General features: G+C 55.0%; 1 protein-coding gene across 3 annotated transcripts in view; it reads right to left on the bottom strand.

The window, feature by feature from the left end:
- Window positions 1–24,631, bottom strand: part of CARM1 (coactivator associated arginine methyltransferase 1) — a 38,020-nt gene that overhangs the window by 1,895 nt on the left and 11,494 nt on the right. For all 3 annotated transcript variants that reach the window (XM_074350771.1, XM_074350773.1, XM_074350772.1), the window contains exons 2-14: window positions 13,546–13,671; window positions 11,519–11,625; window positions 10,468–10,572; window positions 8,153–8,263; window positions 6,906–7,083; window positions 5,290–5,380; window positions 5,024–5,105; window positions 1,532–1,617; window positions 1,258–1,347; window positions 640–777; window positions 461–550; window positions 272–384; window positions 42–119 (exon numbers count right to left, since the gene is read on the bottom strand). In XM_074350771.1, the coding sequence (XP_074206872.1) occupies window positions 42–119; window positions 272–384; window positions 461–550; window positions 640–777; window positions 1,258–1,347; window positions 1,532–1,617; window positions 5,024–5,105; window positions 5,290–5,380; window positions 6,906–7,083; window positions 8,153–8,263; window positions 10,468–10,572; window positions 11,519–11,625; window positions 13,546–13,671 (1,395 nt within the window). The remainder of the gene's footprint in view (window positions 1–41; window positions 120–271; window positions 385–460; window positions 551–639; window positions 778–1,257; window positions 1,348–1,531; window positions 1,618–5,023; window positions 5,106–5,289; window positions 5,381–6,905; window positions 7,084–8,152; window positions 8,264–10,467; window positions 10,573–11,518; window positions 11,626–13,545; window positions 13,672–24,631) is intronic.

The raw sequence follows: 24,631 nt of genomic DNA, 5'->3' as shown, positions 1-24,631 counted from the left end.
GAGAAGGACCGAGCCCCACCGCGCCGCCCGCCTGCACTCACCTAAAGGGATCAGGTTGTTGTGGCCCACGCTGGACCCACCAGCGATAACACTGCTCAGGTCGTAGGCGGTCGGCATCCCTGTGCCAGGGAGGGGGATGTCAGGGGCAGGGGACAGTGTCCTGTGCAGGGGTTGGAGGGGCCTGGGCCACCAGCGTTTGCCCAGGGAGCACTGTCAGGGGTGACCAGGAGGTGGCCCCGCCACCCACCCCGCCCGCATGGGGCCAGCTCACCAGCCACGGCCATCCCGCTGCTGAGGTTGTATGTGCTGCCGGTGTTCCACATGTTCTCCGAGGGGGACGTGTAGTGGGAGCCGGGCGGGGGCGAGGGCGTCGTGCCTGTGTATCTGCAGCAGAGACAGACCTGTGGGCAGGGCTGTGGGCCAGGATCGTGCCCCTGCACAGGCCACAGGCCCATCCTACCTGAAGAAAGGGTTTTTTAGGTCCAGGAGGTTACTGGATTTGGAGCCCGTCTGGTCTACCTGGGCCACAATACTGATGTCGTAGCTCTGTCTGCAGAGAAGGCAGGGAGCGGCTGCCCTGAGCTGGCTGCAGGGATGGACAGACCCCTGCCTCCCCCAGCCCCAGGTGGCAGCTCACACCTTTTGTTGGCAATAAGCAGACATGTCCCTGAGAGCGTGTCCCCGGCCTTGGCGAACAGCGGTGACTGGAACAGGCACCGGACCTGGTACCAGTGCGTCAGGGGCTCCGTCGGGGCCGTGGACAGCCACACAGTCATTCTGCCAAAGCAGGGACAGGCATCCACTTGACTGGGCTGGGGCCCCCAGCATGTGCACCTTGAGCTCTCCCCAGGCATCTGCCCCCTCCCCCCCCCCGGGCGGACCCCTGGGGCCCTGGAGCCAAGACAGGCTGGCTGCCCAGAAAGTCTCAGGCACACACCTGAATGCACCCCCCCCACACACACACACGCAGCACCACAGCCATGGGCACCCACTCACCCTGACATACATGCTAAAAGACACAGATCAGGTCCATGAAGAATAGTCACTCAGAACACGGGAGATAACCCCCCCCCCCAAGAGTCTCCTGCTTGAAGGCCAGCTCCCACTGCCTTTTGGAAGGGACAGTGGAGCCTGGAGGAGTCGTGTCCTGCCCTCCCAGCCCCCAGTTTGTCATCTAAGCCAGCCAGACCCAGGAGCCTCAACCGTAGGCAACCTCTGGGGCCTGGGGGCAGGGGCTACATGCCCTGCTGCACTCACATGGAGCCGATGAAAGCAACGTCAAACCAGAAGGCCAGACCATGAACCAGCCCAGAATGCAGCATGTGGAATTTGAATGGGATTTCTATCCTGGAAGGCAAAGGGCAGTGATTGCAAGGGGAGCTGAATAGGGGCTGCCAGGACAGAAGAGGGGTGTCCGGTGTAGCGTGTTGGGTCCCTGCCCACCCTCCCTGTGGCGCTGCCTGAGGGAACCAGCTGCAGCCCCACACTTGGCGGAGTCAGGTTCAGGGGGACAGGGCGTGGGTGCAGGTACCTGTGCAAATCTCCTTCTTTGGCTTCTAAGAAGTTCACCGTGTACTTGACAGACTTGGCCATTAGGATCCGGATGTCAAATGTGTCCTGGGAGAGATCACAGCTGTGAGCTGGCTTCAGCCAGGGAGGCAGCAAGGAAGGGGAGAGCCCTGCCCCTCTTCCTCAAGTCTGGCCATGGCCTCTAGGCATTCAGCTAAAGGCAATTAGGTGGCAGCTCTCAAAATGACAACCACTCATCTGCATTGAAGACTTGGCGGTTCCACTTCTGGGTTTTAACCTACGGATAAATGTGTGCACGTACAAACTTACACACGTAATTACAGATTGCCTATAGTAGTGACACATGGGAAACCGTCAAATTAAACCAACAATGGTCCATCAATAAAAGACTGTATATGAAAAAAAAAAAAGAAGAAGAAGAGGATGTTTATGAACAGATGGGGAAAGATCTCCAAGACAAATTGTTAAGCAAGTTCACAAAAAAAGCAACTTAGAGAACACTGTGCTGACGTCCACTCCCAGCTATGATGGAGATTTTGCATCAGACTAACGCTCCTGCCAAAAACTACACAAGCTGAATAGAAATAAAGGGGGAAAACCCAGTTGTTTGAAAGCCCTGGAGAGCAACCACAGCATCCACAGCTTTGGGGCCAAGATCCTGGAGGGAGATGCTTTTTGGCCTGTGTCTTTGCTCCTGGGGTGGGGCCTTTCAGCGGCCTCCCTGGGTGGGGAAAGCAAAATGGGGGCTCAGGGTTATCAGGAAGGCAGCTAGGACCAAGGGGCCAAAATGCTAAAGAAAAGGGAGATGTGGAAATACAAGGCGGACGTTCTACACGTGCCATTTGCCAGTTCCTGAGCTGCACGTGGGATGGGAGTTAGGGAAACCAAGCAGAAAGCCACTTCTATGCGATTAAAAAACTAAAGAAGGTTCAGCAGCACACTGGTGCTGGGAGGCTGGTACCGCTGAAGACTATGCCCTAAAGCAGCGGTTCTCAAAATGTGGTCCTTTCCAGAACACCCTCAAGGTCAAAACTAGTTTCACAGTAACATGAGATGTTTTCTGCCCTTTTCGTTTATTTATTCACCTGTGATATTACAGGAATCCAACTGTCTTCTATTAAGCTAGACGTTCAAGAGATTTGCAAATTAAAAATGATGCTATTCTTGCTGAAAAGTTTTGGAAAATAGTTTTCTTTTTAAAAATATTTATGTTAAAATGTAATGGGTTTATTATCTTTAAATTACCTGTAAATGTATATTTTTAAATTTCTTGGGTTTAGTTTTTAATACCAATAGATATTGATGGTGTATCAATCAATATAACGCACATGAACAAAAGTTCTTTGGGATCCTACATGTTCAAGAATGTAAAGGGGTCCTGAGACCAAAATGTTTGAGAACCACTGCCTTACAGGGAAGCCAGGAAATACACCAGCCAAGCAGAGTCTGAAATGCAGCCTCCAAATATCTCAAATGCCTCATTGGACCAACGTGATCTGTCCTTATGGCTAATTGCCTGAAGAAACACAAATCCCTGGAAAGAAAAACAACATTCAGGGCCTCTATAATTTTTCATCCTGGTATTCAATGACCAGGCACACCAAGAAACAGGACCCAAGAGCCAAAACCAAGAATAAAGAACAGAAATACACTTAGCGCTTATCCAGATACTAAAAGTGATCCGAGACTTATAATTAGTATGTTCAAGAAAAAAGGTGAAAAGATTTCACAGAGAACTGAAAAAAAAAAAAAGCAAAATGAAATTCTAGAACTGAAATTAAGAATTAGAAAATTGGAGGTGGGTATTGAATGAAGGCAGTCAAGAAGTACTACAAACTTCTAGTTATAAATACTAGGGATGTAATGTACAACCTGATGAATGTAATTAACCCTGCTGTGTATTATATATGAAAGTTGGTAGAGTAAATCCTAAGAGTTCTCATCGCAAAACATTTTTTTCAAAAAAAAAATTCTGATTAGACATAGCAAAGAGGATTGGAATTAAGAGATCAGGAGAAAACATGAAAATTATGCAATTGGGAGGAAAAAGGACAAAACATACAGAAAAGAGTATAAGAATCATCTGAGACGTGGTGAAAAGGTCTAATGTGCACATAATCAGAATCCCAAAGGAAGAAAGAAAACGGGGCGGAGGTACTGTTTAAAGAGATGCTGCCCTAGAGCCTCACGGAACTAGTGAAAGACAATCGAGAGGGGGAAGCCAGTAATACATACTTCAGTAAAACAGAAGATGGAAAGAACAGAGTTAAAAGGAAACAACACTCAGGATAAATAGAAAAATAGCAAGATGCTAGACTTATAGCCATAAAGACCAGTAATTACATTAAACATAAATGGTCTACATATTCTAATTAAAAGATAAAAAACTGTCAATCTGGTTAAAAAACAAAATCCAAATATATGCTGTTTACATGAGATAAACCTTAAGTAGTAAGGTCATAAAAAGGCTGAAAGTAGAAGGATGGAAAAATATGCATCACACAAAGATTAACTGAAGAAAAGCTAAAGGAGATAAAATGCTATCAGAAAAAAACAGACTTTAAGGAAAGAAGTACTACTAGAGATAAAAAATAGACACTTTTGCTAGGGACAAAAGGCTCAATCCAACAGGAAGATATAAAAATAATCCTAAAACGGTACGCATCTAGTAACATAATGTCAAAAAATACAAGGCAAAAACTATCAGAACTAAATGGAAAAATAAATCTACAATCAGCTATAGGAAAAGCAGAAAAAAAACCAGTAGAGTCAGAGAAGACTGTAAATAAATGTCACCTAAGTTACATTAACATAACAATGTACTCAAGTGATTAGTATACATTTTTCTCAAGCACACATGGAATATAAACCACATACTGGGCATAAAGCAACCCTCAACAGATTTCAAAGGACTGAAATCATGCAGTGTATGTTCTCTGAGCACAGAGACGGTGAGACAGAACAATATATTGATTATGCTTACTTCGAGAGAAGAAAAGTTTAAAAAATACACGTAGATATTTGTAAATGCACATTTAAGCATAAGGCTTCTAGAAAGGTACACAGCAAAGGCTGTCTGCCTACAGGAAAGAGAACTGTGTAGCGGGAGACAGAACTGGGGATGCTTTTCACTTTTATCCTCTTTTGGTTTTTGAACCATGGGTCTATACATCAGTTCTAAAATCTCAATGATTAAAATCAATCAAATAAAATCAGTTTACCAAGGATCAGTTCATCTAATAACAGTCCACACGTACTGCGTGCTTAACGTGTGCTTAGCACTCTACATGCGCTGCCAGTTTATTCCCAGCATCCCTGTGTGAGAGCTCCGAGCAGGGGCAGCTCAAGAGAGACCAGAGGGCGGCAGTGGCTCCCCTATCGCTGCACAGCTTGCATAAAGCCTGACAGGAAAGCCCATGCCCCGCTCCTGTCACCCCAGGGGAGGGCCGTGGCCAGTGCTAACTGCAGTAGTGCCCGTGGGGCCCCCACTCACCACCACAGGCTGCCGGAAATACTCATCCACCGCAGCACCTCGGAGGGCTGACAGGTCCACTCCATGGAAGGATGGCTGGTACCTGCAGAGAGTCCCCCCCCACCCCCAGGGCAAGGTCAGCAGCAGCAGGAGACAGGTGGGGCAGCCTGCCTTCTCACCCAGCGGGCCCTCGTCCAGCCCAAGTCTTTCAGATCCTACTGAGGATGAGGAAGGAGAGAGAGGTGGGGCCAGCCCTGAGAAGGCAGGACACCCAGGGGCACACTCACCAGAAGTTGGCCTTGGTGAACTGCTCCATGTAGAGCTGTTCATCCGTGAAGGGTGCGAGGTGGACATCACCAATGGTGGGGAACATGTTTCCTGGGAGTGGGGGCAGGGAGGGGTGCTGGCGTCAGGGTAGGACATCCAGCAGGGCCTGGCAGAGCCTCTAAAGGGCCCCAGGACCCCAACTCTAAGCCTCCCCGGCCTCTCATTCATTCATTCACTCATTCATGCGACACAGGTATGGGAGCGCCTACACTGCCTGTGGCAGCAACACCTGATGGGCAGTCTCACTAAACCTGGGTGGACAGCCGTCCGGGAGGCAGGAGGGCAGGGCAGGGTCCTCCCTCCATGCGACTCAAGGAACAGGCAGATGGGTCAGAGCCAGTGGCAAGGAGAGCCTGGGCTCAGGAGGCCCCGCCTACTCTGGGGAGGCTAGGGCCCCAAGTCACCTGGCCTCCAGATGTGGGCCTCCCTCCCTCCTTTAATTCGAGGCAGGGGGTCCCTGAGGCACTAGGAATCTGCCTTTTCAAGCCTTCCTTCAGCTGCAGCCACTGGGGTGGGGGCAGGGAGGTGCTCACTGGGCCAGAGGCCACAGGCCAGGCCGCCTGCCCAGGAGGAGCTGCGGGCCCCCTGGAGCACCACAGGCAAGTGTCCCCAGCCCTGAAGGCACCTCAAGTCGTGGCCTAGGGGGAGGGTTCCCTTTAATGTCCCCAAAGAGTTTCCTGAGATGGAAGGAAGCCACAGTCACGCGGGCTGGGGGGATAGTCAGCCCCAGGACGCAGCCGTGCAGGCAGCCTGCCCAGTGGGGCAAGTGAGCAGCTGCCCACCGGAGCCCGACTCCCGTCTGTCCTTCCGTCCCATAAGGAGGAGCCCACGGTCTCCTGGCCTGGCCCCCCAACAGGGCAGAACAGGAGGAAAGCAGGTCTCAGACAACCCTCTGGGCAGCCTGGCTTCCCACTCTCACCTGGGATGCAGGACACCTCCCAGAGCAGACCTCGAGGCCAGTCTCCCCACAGCCCGACCCTTTCCTGCCCTCCTTCGAGTGTCACCTGGCCAGGCCCTCTTGAACCAGACCCCAGTGACACAGATAGGCAAGTGTAAACAGTGACCCAGTGACCCAGAAGCACAGACTGGCAGTACAGTGACACAGACAGGAGGCCACAGACACCCTCCAATGCACAAGACGCCCCCCCCTTCCTCCCTGGCTGAGGAGCACAGGGGCCTCTCAGGCTGAGGGCAAGATCTACACTGCTAGGAGTGAAGACGACAGGTCAGCTCCTGCACCGACCACATCCCAGCTGGACACTGTCCCCCACTGGGCACTAAATGGCAGAGGCAGCCCAAAGGCTCTCTGCAGGCCTGAGGGGACCCCTCCATGCCCTGGCTGAGCAAGCTTGCCAGGTGGATGTCTGGCCTTGTTTGGGGCCCAGCCAGCTGGGGTCAGGTTGGGTGGGGAGCAGGGGTGAAGGCCTGCCACTGCTCCGGGAGCTGAATCCCAACTGTGCTCACTGGGCGGCAGGCAGGGGCTCTCCAAAGGGGCCCCAGTGGGTGCACCCTGGCCTCCAGGCCCAGGGAACCCCGCCCAGGCGGCAGTGGCCTGCGCACCGGCAGGGACACTCACCGCCAGGCCTCAGGTACTTCTTGGCGTGGAGGTAGCTCTCGAGCATGCGCTCATTGAAGAGCATGTAGCCCATGGGCTCCGAGATGATGATGTCCACCTGCTCAGGCAGCGAGACCTCCTCCACCTTCCCAGGGATGACCACGATGCGGTCGGTGAGGTTGTTACTTTTCACCAAGACCTAGGGGCAAGCGAGCCACCGGGGTCATGGGGGGTCCCCCAGGGGCAGGCCTCCATCCACACTGGGCCACCAAATTCCCCTCCACCTCCTTTGTCAGCATCCTAACTATGGCCGTGATCAGCCACGGCCCGCTAGGAGTTCACAGCGGCCCCAGCCCCCTCTCAGGGTCTTCCCTCCTGTGGCTCCCCAGCCCCTGATGTCACCATGGGGGTGAGGACAAGTAGGCTTTGCTACAGCCACCAAAGCCAAACTTGGACACACCTTCCAACCCAGTGAGTCCACTGCTCGGAATGTGCCCTACAGAAGTAATCGCGCACAGGAGAGGGGACACGTGTACGGGGCCTTTGGGGCAGCATTCACTTGTGCTGCAGAGACTGAGAAGCAGCCTAAGTGGCTATTGCAGCCTGTGCCTGCAATAGTCCATCCAGGTAAAGGGATGCTCTGTAGCAGCTAGAAAGGGTGAGAAAGATGACACCGATATATCCCAGACAGAAGAGCAAGTCACGGTGCAAGGTGGTGACTGTACGTTCACGGAGGGGCTGGCGGGGTGGATGGCCGAGGCAGCTGGGAGCCAGGGGTGGGGGACAGAAGCACCCTCACGCTTTACCCTTTGTAATTTTAGGTTTTAAACTTTGTGAATGAAGGCTTTGGTGCAAAAAAAAAGCATCAACCAACAAAATGAAATCCTGTTGTTATCTACCTGTCAAGTGGGGCTCAGAGAGGTGGGCTGCGCGCCCGCTTGCCCAGGGCCGAGATCCCACCCTGGTCACTGTGACTGCACACAGCCCCTGAAGCATGAGGCTTTCAGTCTCTGAAGACCCCAAACCGCCCCTGAGCCTGGCGGGCAACCACCAGTCATGGAAGGGAGATCACCCAGGCCTGACAAGCCCCTCCCCTGAAACCACTCAGTTTTGGGGACGAGAGACCAAAGTAGAGAGTGACATCTCCAGTCTCCCCGGATGCCGGGGTCAGGTCTCCGGGTGGCTCCCCACAGGGCTGGCCTCCCCAGGTTGGAGCAGGCCCAGAGCTGGGGGACGAAGACAGGCGGGGTTCCCAGAGGGCCACTGACCTCGGCATGCTGGGCCATGGTGCTGGCCTCCACTGCGTAGATCTTCCTTGCTCCAGCTTGGGCGGCGAAAAACGACAGGATCCCAGAGCCACAGCCAACATCAAGAACGATCTGAGGGAGGAGGGGAGGTGAGAACAAGAGGGTGAAGTGGCGGCAGTCATGATAGACCCACGTGTCACGGGCACTCACTCACTGCAGACCTACCCACTGAGTGCGCTCTGGGCCCTGCTCCCCCTTGACATGGCCAGCTGCCCACAGGCTGCGCTCTGGGAGCCCCCAGGAGCATGTGGGTGCCCCGCAGGGTTTCTATCGGAAGGTGGTAGAAGGGGACTTCCAAGGACAGCTAGGATGTGAAGACCAGTACACACTCTCAGATATGATTCAAGAAAGAAAGGTTTGGGCCATCTATGCAGCATGTGGGAACGCATGTTCACGAGGTAAGGACACCTCCGAGTCCCACAGCACAACTCCTGAGATGCAGGGCCACCCGGCCAGGCCCACAGAGCGGGCAGGAGGTGAGCAGCCCCCGACCCCAGGTCGGGCATCCCTGCAACCTTGGAGGAGCCCCAAGGAAAGCTCCTACACGGCCCCAACACTGCGGCCCACGGGCCTCTGGATCAGCCGGACCGAGGTCCTCCCCAGACACCAGCACGGAGCTGAGAGGTGTTCTTCCAGGGCCTCTGCAGCCCTCACGGGGAGGAATGGGCTGGTGGCAGCACCTCCCGGCTGCGTGCTGAGCCCCGCCTGGGGAAGCAGCCAGTGGCTCAGCTGGGGCAGGTGAGCAGTGCAATCCCTGGGACCAGCCAGTTGCCCGCTCGAGGGCTGCTGGCGCCCACGGCTCAGGCTCTTGAAGAGTCCAGGCTACTGTGTGGTAGATGGTCCCACATTCTGGATTCGTCTGGTTGTTTCCGCAGGAGTGGAATCAGGATAAGTTTTCTGGCAGTGGCATGCCCGCGCTAAAGGAGACCTGCTTGGGCTGCAGTGGCGGGCACAGGGGCAGCGGGGCACCGGTGCTGTCGGGTGGGAGGGTCTCGGGTGCCTCTCAGAGTTCCAGATGAACCAGGACATGGATCTGTGTCCCAGGAGAGCTGGAAGGGGCTTTGCTGAAGGAACGTGGGCTTCCTGGGCCACAGGTGCTGCCCCAGCACGGCCCACGCCAGCCGCGAGGGCACAGGGACGGCCCAGCATGAGCAGGACTCCTCCCAGGCTGCAGGGCTCAGGCCCTGCGCCCAGGGGCTCAGTGACCTGAGGGGATTCTCAGCAATGCTGCAGGGGTGTGACTGAGGTGCCGGACAAGGCGTTCCAGGTGGATCACATGGAAAGTCCCCAGGATATGTCCAGAAAACCACAAGCTTCTACTTGGTTAAAAAGGGAAAACAAACTCTAGGCCACAGGAAGAGCAGGGAATAAACTTTCACCTCTGAATATATAAATTCGGGACTGCTTGGTCTCTTTTTAATCGGGAGTATACAGTTGAGCCTTGAACAACTCAGAGGCTAGGGACACCAACCCCCTACCCAGTAGGAAATCCCCATATACATCTGGACAGCTGGCCCTCTATACCCGCGGGTCCTCGTCCACAGATTCGCCAGCTGTGGGTTGTGCAGCGCTGTAGGACGCATCTACCGAAAACAGTCTGCGGATCAGTGGACCAGTGTGATTCAAACCCAGGCTGTTCAAGGGTCACTGAATGCTACTTGGTAATAGTAAGAAAATTTTAAAAGAAATTGGATAAGTAACCAGGTTACACTCTATTCATGTAACAAAAGTGCATCCTAAGACATAACATTATGTGGGGGAAAGTATTCTGCAGGAAGAGAATATAGAATACAGTCCTATTTTGTATATATATATTCAGAAAAAGATTAAATATGAAATAACCCTAAAATATATACATACTGATATACGCATGAAGAGTAATTTGTTTCTTATTCTTTTTTGGGGGGAAGGTAATTAGGCTTTTATTTACTTATTTTTTAATGGAGGTGCTGGGGATTGAACCCAGGACCTTGTGCTTGCTAGGTGTGCTCTACCACTGAGCTATTCCACTCTCCCCCGCATGGGAAATAATTTGGAAGAGACCTTTACTGTTGGCAGTGGTCGTTTTGGAGGAAAATGAAAGAGGCCTTTCGAGCCTATCTTATCCACACTGGGCTTTTACAAAAAGTAGATTTTGTTTTTGTAATCCAAAAATATTCAAGACAAAAATCAATGAGCAAAGGAAAAAAAAAATTAGAACAACCAAAGCAGTGACGCGGGCACGGAGCTGGGGGGGAAGGGAGGGTGGCAGGGCAGATGCGTGAGGCCCGGCTCACCTTGTCCTTGAAGTCTGTGTGGTTCTGCAGGATGGCGCGCTGGTAGGTGCCCGTCCGCACGTAGTCCTGCATCATGTTCTGCTGCTGGGACAGGTAGCCATAAAACTGGAACAGAGACAGACCAATGGCACAGGGCACGCGGCGCACAGATGGCCGAGGCCCTGGTGGACCCTGCGACAGGAGGGGCCCCTTCGGGTGGAGATCTCCCCGGGGAGGCCGCACCCCTCTGCCGGCCTGGACTCCATGGCCAGCTGCTCTGGGAAAGGGAGCGGGAAGCTAGAGGAGGCATCCCCCAGGAGGGACACCACCACCATCACATCACGGTGGCCAAAGGACACAGCTGGATGACGCCTTGACCTGGAAGCCACCCAGGAGAACTCAAGATATGCCACAGGCGGAGTTCTGGGATCGAGGGCTACCTGCCCCAGCTTAGGGGCCCCAAAGAAGCAGAGAAGCAGATCGAAGAGAACCCTAGAACTCAGAGCGCCAGCGGGTGAGGTGCTGCGGGGTCTCTCTGTAAGACAACAGGCGATCAGGAGGCAGCGTGGCACCTGGGCAGGGGCACAGGCTTTGGCATCAGGCAGACCTGGCTTCCCATCTTGGCTCTGTTGCAAAATAGCTGTGTGACTTGGAGCAAGTCACTTAACCTCTCTGAGCCTCAGTTTTCTCATCTGTAAAATGGGACAACAATAGCACTTACCTCCTAGAGTTGTTGGGAGGGTTCAAGTGCTTCCGTATGTGTAAAAGTGCTTGGACTAGTGCCTGGCAGGCCCTACATGTCTGGGACACCGAAACTGTGCTATCACTACTCAAAATGCCTGTGGTCCCGAGCTTCACCTGCACTCAAATCCTTCCAGCAACCCTCCTAGGCAGACACTGGCATCTCTGTTCCACAGATGAGGAAACTGAGGCCCAGTAAGGAGGAAACCTGCCCGAAGTTACTCAGCAAGTAAAGGGCAGAGCCAGGACGTGAACCCAGGTGGGCTTGCCCTGTGCTGCGCGGCCTCTGGGGGCCACCGGGGGTGGCCTGGCCCGGGCGGGACATACCCACCTGGAAATACTGCACAGCAGAGGACTCCTCCGTGCGCTCGCTGAACACGGACCGCTCCAGGGTGTGGCCCCGGCAGGTTTTCAGGATGTTATAGAAGGAACAGAAATCTGGAAGGGGGAAGCTAGGTCATGCGTGGCTGTCTCAGGGGTGGTGGTGGGGTCTGTCTAGGTGTGCACCCCGACTTTTTCACCTTGAGCACAAGTGATTTGGCAATTTCTTTCTCCCACCTCAAAAAATGTTGAAGTCTAAGGAAACGAAGAAGGGCAGCCAAGCCTGCCACTTGGTGGCTGACACGGGAAAAGGCAGGCCTCCCGCACATGTTCCGCGCGGCTGGTGGGAGGCAGGGGGGGTCCCTGGGCACTGTTTCACCAAAGGGCAGTTCCACCAAAGCCTTTAAAGGGCATGTGCCCGCCAAGCCGGTGTCAAATCCCTAGGATTCACCCCAGCAAATAACCTTAAGTCCACCCTCAGCTCACATCACTGTCCGTGGGTGGCAAGTGGACACAGGGACACCACCACCTCAGTATCCAGTAAGAGGGACTGGATGGACCCCAGAGGACACAGAGAAGCAGGTCAGAGAACCAGCTGCCAGGGGTCTGCAGAACTAGATGTTAACATGGCAAATGAACTACATTTATTAACACAGAATGATGACCACGGAACTGTATAAAGAAAAAAGGCAGAACAAAACCATGAAGCCAGATAGGGTGGTGGGTGCCAAGAGAGGGGATGGGGAGTCAGCATTTCATGGGGACAGAGTTTCTGTTTGGGAAGACGAGAAAGTTCTGGAGATGATGGTGGGGACGGCTGCACAACAGCGTGAATGTGCGTAATGCCCCTGGAGCCACACGCTTAAAGATGGTTGATGGTAAATTTTACATTATGTGTATTTTAACACAATTAATTAAAAGATAATGTCTTAACATACAGTTTGGGAAGTTACAAAAAAGTTCTGGAGATGGATGGTCGTGATGGTTGCATGATGTGAATACACTAATGCCACAGAAATGTACACTGAACAGGGTTACCATGGGGACAGCCTGCTGTGTACACTTTACCACAATTTTAAAAACTGATAGGATGGAAAGGGAAAAGAATACAAAGATGCACAGAGCAGACAAAGACTAGAGGGATTTACAACATCAGCTCTTAGCGATAACCTTGCAGGTGTTTCTGTAACTTATTTTTTTAAACACAATTTGGGTTAATTACGTACGGAAAGAAGGAAACAGAGGGTGGAGCTGGAGTGAAGGGATGCTTCCAGCGGGAGGCAGTCAGCACTCTGGCTGCCTTCTCCCCACCCGGCCTTCACCCAGCTCTGAAGCGGCACCATGTGAGGGCGGGTGGCCCTGAGGGTCTGGGCCGTGGGGAGTCCCCTCCCTCCACTGGGGGCACTGAGATGGGTACGAGGGCTCTGAGGGGCAGGCGGCCTCTCCACCCTTGGCTCTTCTGCCCCAGCCCCGGCACCGACCACCAGGCCCACTGACCGTAGCTCTGTGGGGACCAGGCCTGGTTGCTGGCCCTTCGAGGGGTCTCCAGCCCCAAACAGCTCACCACCTCCCCTGCGGACCCCTACCCGGAGCCACCAGCAGCACTCGCCTGGGGCCCCATTAGCCCTGCTCAGTGACCTTGTGGGCTCCCCAGACAGGCCTGCTTAGAACCCTCTCTGCACTTGAACAAAGCCTCCGCTGGCCCCAGGCTCTCGTCTCCCCCATCCACTGCTGTGGGAGGGCTGTGCCCTGGGCCCCTCCTCACAGCCTCCTCCCGGGGGGAGGGTGTGGCCGGGAGGACAGGACAGGTCTCTCTGAGGAGGGGACACATGAGCTGAGCCCAGAAGGACCCCATGGAGCCGGCAAGGTCTGGGGTGGAGCGTCCAGGCACGAGGACGTACTCTCTCCACGGACACAGTTCTATGTGGGAATTTGATTTGTGATGTCAGTGGAGTATCTGCCGGGTCAGATGGACAGGCTAGGATTTAACCGGGCTCCGGGCGTGCCGCGTGCAGCTGGGACGGAAGGGACACGTACCACTGGGTGTGGCGAACTGGATGAGGACACTGTTGCAGCCCAGGGTGATGATGAAAGACTGCTTGCCCACACGGCTGCATTCCGTCTCACGGGACACCGAGCACTTGAACACGCAGACATCTTCGTCTATGAGAGGAGGGAGGCAGGCTTGAGCCGACAGGTCCCTGGCCAGCTCAGCAAGGCTCCCTGTTGGCTGCCTTTGTTCAAGTCCTGCCCCCGCCACCCTCGCCCTCCCTGCTCACAGCCCCCCAGATTCCTCCAGGTGACGCAGAAGGGCTGGGGAACGAAGGCCCAACTCCTGCAGCTGGGCCTGGGGGGCCCCACTGGGTTCCTGTGACCCTCTGACCCCGCCAGACTTACCCTGTTCTCACTGGTGTCTCCCCAACTCAGTTTCCACTGAGCAACTCGGGCTCTGGCACCAGGACCTGCTCCACGAGGGAACGTCCTGGCAGAGGTGCCCCCGGCCCCACAGTGCCTGGCAGCCCCCACCTCAGCCCTGGTCACCCTATGGACAGCTGTCCTCTCCCACTGGACGGGCTGCATCCTGTGTCCCCGCTGGGGATGCTGATCAGCTACCAGCTGGTCCTCAGCACCGCCGGACAGGCAGGGCCCAAGGCAGCACCTGCATTCACCAGCCCTTCAATGCCACATAGGGGTATCGTCGGCCTTCAGAGCTGAGCGGGAGTGAGTGGGGACAAGAAAGAGGTACTGAGCGGCACCTCTGCCTCCTCCAGCTGAGCCCTCTCCTTCTTGCCAATCCTGTGAGTGTGGCCACAGAAGCTGGAAAGCCAGGCCGGCATCCAGGCCTTGCCCACGTCACTGAGAGAGTCCCCGGGGCTCTCATTTGTCAAGTGGCACTAATGATGGGGCAGGCGCAGGGCCCAGCAGACAAATGCAGGAAGCACTGCCTCCCCGTCCTGCCTCTACCACTGATACCAATCACTCACTCAACAAGCAGGGGGGGCCCACCGCAGGGGAACCATGAACTGTAGCATCACCAGGAACAGGACAAACCGAGTTGACATTGTGGCCCAGATGTGGGGCGGTAGGACGGACACCTTGGTCAAATCACGAGGGGACCACAGACAGTACCTGATCACGGGGCAGTCTGCAAGACAACCTCCCCGATCACCTCCAAACGGCCAAAGTCAGGAAAGATAATAATTGCTGGGAACAATTCTAGAGTGAAGGAGACTAAAGAGGCATGACCGTCAAATGCCAGGTGTGATCCTGGACTGTGGCCTAATGAAAACCGTTCAAAAGCTACAAAGGACAACTGGGGAAACGTGTGAACTGCAGGTGCTACAACTTAAAATGATCTGGATGGGACAACAGCATTACTCTGGAGAATGCCCGTATTACTCAAAGACGCATATGGAAGTAGAGTGAATCCCTGTGATGTCTGCAACTTGCTTTTGACTAGCTCATCAAATACACAGCAACAACAAAATATATTTACAGAGAAGCATGAGTACAAATGTGACAAAATGTTCCCAATTGCCCCATGACAGCCAAAACAATTTTGAAAAAGAACAAAGCTGGAAGACTCACACTCCCTGATCTCAAAACTTACTATCAAGGTACAATAATCAAAACAGGATAGTACCGGCAAATGGAGAGACGTATAGATCATTTATAGTCAGTTGATTTTTAACAAAGGTGCCAAGAACATTCAAGGGGGAGAAAATAGTCTCTTCAACAAATGGTGCTGGGACAACTGGGTCTCTCTGAGCAAAAGAATGAGGCTAGACCCCTACCTCACACCATATACAAAACCAGACTCAAAGGGATCAGTGACCTAAATATAAGAGCAAAAAGTATAAAATGCCTAGAAGAAATTCACAACAGAGGGAGTAAATCTCTAAGACCTTGGATTTGGCAGTGGATTCCTAGATATGACACCAAAAGCAAGAGTATCTAAAGAAAAACTATATAAACTGGCTTTCATCAAAAGCTTTTTATATTGTTGGACAGTATCAAAAAAGTGAAAAGACAATCTACAGAATGGGAGAAAATATTTACAAGTCATATACCTGATAAGGACCTATTGTCCAGAATATATAAAGAACTCTTAACAAAAAGATATTCCAACTCAAAAATGGGCAAAAGACTTGAAGAGATGTTTCTACAAAGATATGCAAATAGCCAGCACATGAAAAGATGCTTGCCATCATTAGTCATTAGGGAAATGCAAATCAAAACCACAGTTAGATGCCTAGCAGGATGGCTATAATTTAAAACAAGAAAGGAGAAAACAACAAATGTTGGCGAGAAATTGAAACCCTCATAACCTTACTGGCGGGAACTTAAAATGGTACAGCCGCTGTGGAAAACGGTTCAGCGGTTCTTCAAAAAGTTAAACACAGAATTACCACTTGACTCAGCAATCCCACTCCTAGGTACAAACCCAAAAAAACTGAAAGGAGGTATTCAAACGAATACTTGTATGCAAATACTCGAAGTGGGACCCCTCACAAGAGCCCAAAAGTAGAAACAATTCAGATGTCCATCAACTAATGACTGGATAAACAAAATATGGTCCATCCATACAACGGAGTATTATTCGGCCATAAAAAGAAATGAAGTCCTGACACACGCCACCACAGGGATGAACATGCTAAGTGACGGGGGCAAGGCACAGGAGTCACAGGGGTACAATCCCATTTGTATGGAATATCCAGAACCAGTAAATCCACAAAGCAAACTGGTGACTCCCAGGGGCTGAGGGCAGGAGAATGGGGAACCACGGTTTAATGGATACAAAGTTTTTTTTTGGATGATAAAAATGTTTTGGAAATAGAGATGATGGTTACCTGCACAGTGCATGTACTAAACGCCACTAAATTGTATGCTTCAAAGTAGTTTGTTTTATGTTATGTGAATTTTACCTCAATAGAAAAAGAAAAATGTCCGCAGTGGGTGAATCTCAGCATGAAGGGTGATTGCTGGGCCCCCTGGTCTCCCCTCGTGTAGTCTCAGTCCTAAGCCTGGAGGAGAGCCCCTGGGGCCCCAGCCTGGGTTCTGCCAGATGGCCTCACACCTCAGGAGCCAGTGCCACCTTCCTGGGGTGGGGGAAGCAGGGCACAGCCAGCCTCCTGACAGCAGGCAAGAGGGAAAACCATAGTGGCAGGCCAGCCCCAGGCTCACAGCCACGCCACACCCACAGGGGACCCAAGACAGGATGCTCCCAAGCCCAGCTATAAGTGGGTCTCAGGAAGGGACCCCAAACCTTGAGGTGGTACCCGGGCCCACTCTTGGGCCAGGAAAGAGCCGATCTGTTGGTTGCTCTTGTGTGGCAGCGAGAAGACCAGGGATGGCCTGTTTACAGAGCAGCCTGGCAACCTGACCAGTTGCCCTAGGCACCCCCTGCAACCTGGCGCCAGGCAGGCGACCACAAGGACCTGTGGCCAAGCGAAGCTTGGCTGCATCCAGAGGGCCCAGGCTTGGGCCAGGGAAGCTGGGGCTGGAGGCCACTTGACCTGTCCCATCACGGGTGGGACAACCAAAGCCCAAGGAGCCAGAGTTTTGTATGTCACAGCTATACCCTCAGGGGCCAGTCCCTGGCACACAGGAGGTGCTTGGTGAATACTTGACAAACCACAAGAAAGCTGGACCAGGCTCCTACCCCTTTTAAAAGCCTCAGAAGTCCAAGCTCTGGCACTGGCAGTCAAGGACCCACATTCATCAGCCCCTCCTCTCTCCAGCCCTTTCCCATGGCCACACTCAACGGGCAGGTCCTCAGTGGGCAGGGCTCCGGGCCTTTGCACATGCTGCTCCCCCTCTTCCCTCCCCCACCACCCCTGCCAGCTGATCGCTGCACCTGGGGCTCAGGCTTGCCAGGTGGAGCAGCGCTGGCAGGCACAGCCTGACTCCTGTTCCCCCCCAGGAGGCAGAGAGCTTCCCCTACCACCACTCCCAGTGAAAGGGCCCAGAGCCCACGGGGCCTGGACTCAGGAATGGCGCAGCCCTGTCCATCAGGCAAGCTCCTAGCAGACTCAAAGGCTGGCACCATCCTCTCAAGTCCCCCCTTTATCAGCGGGTGAGCATGGAAGAGGCAGAATTGGTCTCTGAGCTCTGCCTCCAGAAACCAATCCAGAAAGTACCACCTGTCACCTCAGCCGGTGGATTAGGGGGCTGAGTGCACAGGGCCTGGAGAGGCGGGGGGCAGGAAGCAGGACAGGGGCTGGCAGGCTGGCATGACGCTGTAACTGTGGCAACCACGAAGGGGGCTGCGGGCGGGAGGCAGTGCTGGTGCTGCTCCTCCCAGCAGTGATGGGGCAGGCCCACTGGCTGAACGGGGCAGCGAAAGGGAAACAAGCTTGGCCGGAGGAGTGTTAGTCACGCCACAGCCACCGCAAAGGTGTCTGCCCTGCTCCTGGACGCGGCCTGACACCGGGGGCGGGCCTGCGCATCTGTCCTGCGGAAGCTCTGGGGCCAGAGGACGAGTGGCCAGAATAGCCAGGGACAACTCCACAGGGTCAGCAGCACTCAGGGTGAGTGGGAGCAGCGGGGTGAGTAGAAAACCACCCCATCCGTCTTGCTCCCAGGGGAGCAAGGCCCCTGAGCATCCAAGTTAGGAACACGGAGTTTCCACGGGCAGCCAGGCCCAGCACCACCCTGCTGAGACTGGGATGGGGCTGGGAGGTCAGATCGTGAGGAACAACCTCCCAGGGCCAGGCCCTGTTCCTGCGCTTCCCACGCAGCCCTCACGGCACCCTGTGCTACATCTACCATCACTGCCCACATTGGCTCAGATGAGCAAAGGCGCTCAGACAGGTTAGGCATCTCGCGCAAGGCCACACAGTGAGTGGCCGAGTGGCCAAGTAGATGGGCCCCAGGTCTGCGCTCCCAGCCAGTGTGCACACAGCCTATCAGTGCTCCCTGGAGCAGGCAGCGGCCAACTTGATCTGTCAAGGACCAGACAGTAAATATTTTCAGCTTTTTGGGACATTTAATCTCTGCTGCTGTCCTCAGCTCCACCACAGACTATGTAAAGGAGCGTGGCTATGCACCCATAAAACTTAATTACAGACTCGGCAGTGGAGTGAGCGGAGACACCCTCCCTGTCCCAGAGCGGGTGAGGACAGCCGGGGGGCCAGACGGATGAGGATCCCCAGATGACAGGCACTGCGCCAGGGGAACCGGGGTACTGTGGGAGGCTCGAGATGGCACCTGCCCCAGCCAGGGAAAGAGGCTGGGAACAAATTCTCCAGCAAAAGGAAACAGCACATGGGAAAGCAGAAGAGGGGGGCTGTGATATGGTAATTCATAATAAACATATATTTTGTTCCTGTTCCTGGCACAGAGCTCCTAAAACTTGGAATTTCCCAAGTGGTAAGAAGGATAAAGGTGTCTTTTATGATTCACGTAAGCCCCTTTCAACCGCTCCGGGGTACGTGACTTTTAGAAAGCCCCTAGGGATGGGGCTGGTTGCCAGGGGGACCAATCAAGTAATCAGAGGGTTGGAACTTTCAGTCCCCCTCTCCTCAGTCTCCAAATCCCAATGATTTAATCAGTCATGCCTGCATAATGAAGCCTCCATAGAACCCCAAAAGGACAGAGTTCGGGAGAGCTTCTGCGTTGGTGAACATGTTGGGGTGCCGGGAGGGTGGCACGCCCGACGAGGGCACAGCTGCCCTGCACTGCTTCCCACGCACCTTGCCCTACACACCTCTCAATCTGGCTGTTCCTGAGTTGTATACTCTTATATTAACCAGTAATCTAGGAAGGAAATTGTTTTCCTGAGTTTTGTGAATTGCTGCAGCAAATTAATCGAACTGAACTTGCGATTGGCATCTGAAGCGGGGTGTGTACAGCCTAGTGGGGCTGAGCCCTCAACCTCTGGGATCTGACACCACTTCCAGGTAGACAGTGCCAGAGAACTGCTTGGTGTGCGGGGACACTCCCCAACACCTGGTGATCGTAAGTGCTCAGTGTGAGTCCTGAGAGCAGGCGACACACACAGGAGCAGTGTTTTTCCTTGTAGGAGCCCAGCAGGGAGAATGGGGGTGACTGGGACAGCATGGCTGTGGCCCAGGGAGGTTGCAGAGATAGACTCCCAGGCAAGATAGGCGATTTGTAGGAAGGCTATGGAGGAGCTCAGAGGGACCTGCGGCTCAGGAGTCTGGCTGCCCCCACAGCCAGGGGCAGCACCAGAGGGACCACGTGCTGGAGAGGGCCAGGGCTGCAGGAGCAGGAGAAGAGGGAGGCTGGGAAGCAGGTGGCTGCTCCCTGCCCAGCACTGCGCCAACCTGGATGCCCCTCCTTGTTGGCTCTCTGGACAGCATCACGGGGACCCAGGACAACAGAACCTGGGGGATGCTGAGGCACAGAGGCTCCCTGCTCGCCACCCTCATTCCTGAGCCTAAACCAGGCCCTGGCACCCAGGAGGGCTTCGAAAGAGCTGGCGGCCTCAAGGAGAGGCAGATAAACTCTCTTGGGGACACTCACCAGATGACCTAGGGGACATGCCAACCTCCAGCCATCTCCCAGTCACAGCATCTAATGCAGTGATTTGCTGTACTCTCTCCTCTCTCTCCACCACTTGCAACTCTCCAGTTTCCTAGAAGCTTCTAGAACAAGCCCAAACTCCTTATGGGGCTCACAAGCCCCTTGACACGTGTCCCCCATCCCCAGCTTCCCATCGAGCCATGCTGACCTCACCAGCCTCCAGACCAGGGGCAGGACTTCTGTCCAGCCTCCGTGCTCCTCTGACCCTCCCTGGCATTCCTGCTCTCTTCCCCCGAGTCCCTGCCACCTCCTCCAAGGTTCTCCAGCACTTCCTGGATGAGCCCCGACTGCAGGGTGGCTCCTTATTTAACAGCCGCCTTGCACAGACCCAGGGCTCTGCACGTGGGTGGCCCAGCACCCAGCACCTGGGGATGCCGACCTGCACATCACCCCCAGGGCCTGGCATCAGGGAGGCTGGGCCCCTTCCCTGCGTGCAGGAGGCAGCTGGAGAGGGGGTCCTGGTGCCCGAGCCCTAATGGCGTGCGTGGCCTGGAGAAGGTCACTTAACTACTGAAAGCCGCTGGGCACTGGGTGGCCCCACGGTGACTACTGTGCTCTTTCCCTCTCCCCTCTGCTCTGGAACAAGCAGGGGGTCCTCGGGCCCTTCAGGCTGGACAGATCCAAAGTGTAAGATGAGGAACTTTGCCTCCCAGAGGACAGAGAGGTGGAACGCAAGATAACAAAGCAGCCACCAGCTCAGGGGGAAGAAGCGCGCGCGCGCACGCACACGCACACGCACACGCACACACACGCACAGAGGGCCACATTTCAAGTCCCTGCCTCTCTAGCGGGAAAACTATTACAACCACAAATGTGGAATAATTAAAGCTATTTATCTTGGCTGACTTGGGGGCGGGGGAGAATGCTCGTTCAAATGTGAGGTCTTTTATTAAATCGCCTCATACTGCCAAATAAAACACAGGTTGTTCACCTTCCAGAGGAAAATATTCCACAGGAGAGGAGAGCGGGGTGAGGAGGAGGACGAGGTGTGGAAAAATCAAGGTGTTCCCCTCGGCCCACCCGCCGGCAGCCCTCTGCTCAGGCCATCGGCTCACTGGCGGCCCTCCCTGCAAGCGTGGTGCCAAGTGTGGGCACCAGCAGTGAACAGGCTGGCCAGGCCCGGCCTTCCTGCGCTCCCAGGCGCCACAGGGAGGCAGCCGGCACCAGGGAGAAGACAGGGCAAGCCGGGCTGGAGGGAGCTTTGGGGTCGGCTACACGGGTTGCCTGGTGCAATCCGGACCATAGGCTGCCTTGGGGAGGTGGCAAGCCAGGCCCTGTAGGACGCAGGGCTCACCTTCCTCCAAGGGCCTCCTGTCTCCCAGAGGCCCCAGGTCCCAATGCCCTGGCAGCAGGAACCGGGTTTCCAAACTGTGAGCATCAGGAGCTTCCCTCTGTCCCCGGTGGCATGGCCCCCAGTGTCCAGGTGAGGGGAGAGACCCTTCCCCGCTCATCCAGCAGGAAAGGCCGAGAGGGCAGTGGTTAAAATGATGGGCATCAAGGAAGACCCGGGATCAGTGCCAAACATGCTGCCCTCCAGATGTGTGGCTGCGGGCCTCAGTTTCCTCCTCTGTCCAATGGTGATCACGGCACAGCCCACCACCTGCCTTCATCCCCAACCTCGGAAGCCCCATCTGTGACATGTGGATAAAATGAAGGTAAAACCCTCCCTGCAGTGAGAATTCCCTGAGATAGTGGAGGTAGTAGTAAGGTACCAAGTACTTAATAATCGGGAGCAGCCATTGTTACGGTCTCAGAAGAGAATCCTGCCCCAGGAATCCTAACCCAGCCTGGCTCCCTCTCCGCTGTAACCTAAGCCGGCTCCTCCAGTGCTGTCCTCGGAGACGCTCCGAGCAGCTGCTGCCACACTGCCCAGTCCTGGGGTATTTGAGGACCATGAGGTCACCCTGGGCCCCTCTGGCTTGGCCCTGTCCCGGGTGAATCCCAGACCGGCACCCCTCCCCGAGCACCCAGAGCTCCCGGCACACTGCGGTAGCCCCGGTCTGGGCATCTCTTCCCAGGGCGATCTCTTTGAGACTTCCAACCCAGAAGTGCCCTTGCGGGGCCTTAGTCTATAGCTCTGCTTATAAATGTCTGGAAAGATACACCAGGATACAGGACTGCTCAAAGCAGCAGAAAAGCCTAAATATCCACTGAATGAGTGAATGAAGGTATAGCCGATGAAAAGACATAGATCTCAACCTGGGGACGCTGCCGTGTTAAGACGACTGAGCCGCACTGTCAGGGGCAGACGGTGTAAACCTGAGAGGCGGGGAGCCGGGAGGGGAGGGCCAGGCGCACTGCGTGCCTGGGGCTTGTCTACAAAGAAATACTGAAATGACTTCAGGGGCCGTGTCTGGAAAGGAGGCGTGCTCTTCAGTGGGCACCCCCTCTCCATTGTTTCAACGTGGAGAACCTTGAGCATAGTGGGTTCCTGCGAAGATTTATGCCCGCAAGCCTGTATGCGCCTGAAAAACCGGGCAGGAAAGTCACGCCAGAAGGCAGCGTGGGGGACAGGCCCGGAGCGGGAGGGAGGAAGAGATGGACTTTTCATGTCACACCCTCCTCAGCAGTTTGAATTTCTACCCTGTTCCCCAAAGATAACCCGACCAAAGGCAATCGTGACAGCAGGGGAGGCCTGGCACCCACTCAAGCGGTCTGGGCCCCCTGGGCCCTCTCGGGAGTGAGCAGGGCTGACTAAGAGCCCCGCTCAGACCCTGCTCAGACCCGGCTCCCGAACTGGTCCTGAGCGAACCCTCCCCTTGTCAAGTCCATGGCTTCTCAGCTGGTGACTGTCTCTCCCAGAGCAGGCCAGCACCCAAGCCACCCCCCTCAGTGGGTGTGACGGAGGATGGGCCGCTGGTGGGGCCAGGCCAGGGGACTGGGCCACTGGAGACTTGGGTTTCTTTAAGACCAAGGCAGTCCCTCTCCCCCGGCCAGGGAAGCCACACAGTGAGGTGCAGTTCCCAGAACTCCGGCTCTGGAGTTCGTTAGACCCAGGTTTGAAACCCGGGCTCTGCCACCTGGACCCCCACCTCCCACGGCCACAAGCCTCAGCTTTCAGGTCTAGAAAAATAAAATAATAACGCATCGCTCAACACTGGCATAAGGACTGACATACCCTGTGCCCAGCCCAAGACTCACAGGCATATAGCAGGTGTTCTGAGCACAAAGCACACGTCTCAGGCCCTATGTCCCCAAGGTACTCTGGCCAGAGGCAGAGATTGGAGGTGTCCCAGAGAGAATTCTGGTCACAAGGCCATGCTGGGCTCAAGACTAGACATCGGGCTCCCAGACCAGGCTCCGCACAGGCCTCTCAGACACAGAAGCAGTCACCTGGCTGAGGCTGAGGGCACCAGCTGCATACCGTGCTAGGGAAGGTCTTTTTATTTTAGGTTTCAAAGGGTCCAGGCTGGGTCTTCAGGCTACATCAAAGGGCCCCTCGTGAAGGCTAACCACCAGGGCCAGCTGAACGTGAGGCTACCTCCCGGGGAGGGGACAAGACAGGGGGTCCTTTGCTCTGCGGGCAACATTTAAATTCTTAATGTGGGGGTGGAAGCTCGTGGTGTTTGCTGTATTATCCCTTATTCCTTGGAAAATATTTCACAATAACAGCAGCCCACCCCTTGGCTGGCAGGCTGACCACAGCCTGAAGGGCCCCCACGCCAGAGACACCCAAACTTCCTAAGTCAGCACTGGCTTCAGCGCTTCAGGGGCCAGAGAGGGGGCGTCAGCAGGGACCCTTCTCAAAGGGCTGGTCCCGGGAGGGGGGCGCTGAAGGGGGGGCATCTCTGCCTTCAGGGGCTGGAGGCTTCTGGTCCTGCAGGCCTGGTTGAGGGGGCCCGAAGATGAGTCTAATTGTAGGGTGTGCAGAAGGGCAACCACAAGAGAAGAAGGACCAGACAAAGAAAAGGCTGGGCTTTCCTGAAGAGACCACTAGGGGCCCCAGCTGGGCGGGAGCCAGTACGTGCGAACGTCCCCCCACCCATGCTAATCAGCCCGCAGCCCGGGGCTGTGTGAGCTACAAAGGGAACAGCAGATGTGCGCCGGGTTCCTGGGCCCCTGAAAGCACGGGGGCTTAGCAGATAATTATGGGGGGTGAGGGGGAGCACAGGCAACAAAACCAGCCGCCACAGACCCTCGCTTCACAGACCCTCGCTCCACAGGGCTGGGCTGCCAGCCCCCTCAGCCCGGCCTTTCTTCTCTGGCCGTGACTTTGAGGCTGTTGCTGTATGTGGTACCAGGCAAATGCCTAACACAGTGCAGGGCCTCAGTTAATGCTCCCAACCACCACCTTCTGGGACACCCCCAGCTCAGTCTCAAGAGGGGAAACTGAGGCACTGAGAACTGACATGCTCAGAGTGGCCCAGCCTGGGGACCTGGCAGCTTGTCAAAGACAGCCAAACCTGACCCCAGGCTCCGGGGAGGACAGCAGGCCTGGGAGCTGTGGGGGACCCTGATCAGGGCTTTGGGAAGGACATGGGCTCTGGGCCCAGGCAGACGGAGGCCTGGTTGGTTGACCGTGGATGGCAAGCGCCAACCCCTGAGCCCTCACTACAGGGAGGTGGTGGTGCCTGCC

Source organism: Camelus bactrianus, chromosome 22 (assembly GCF_048773025.1).
Source record: "Camelus bactrianus isolate YW-2024 breed Bactrian camel chromosome 22, ASM4877302v1, whole genome shotgun sequence".
NCBI lineage: Eukaryota > Metazoa > Chordata > Mammalia > Artiodactyla > Camelidae > Camelus > Camelus bactrianus.
The sequence above is the reverse complement of the archived record's forward strand: the minus strand, read 5'-3'. Positions and strand labels throughout refer to the sequence as shown.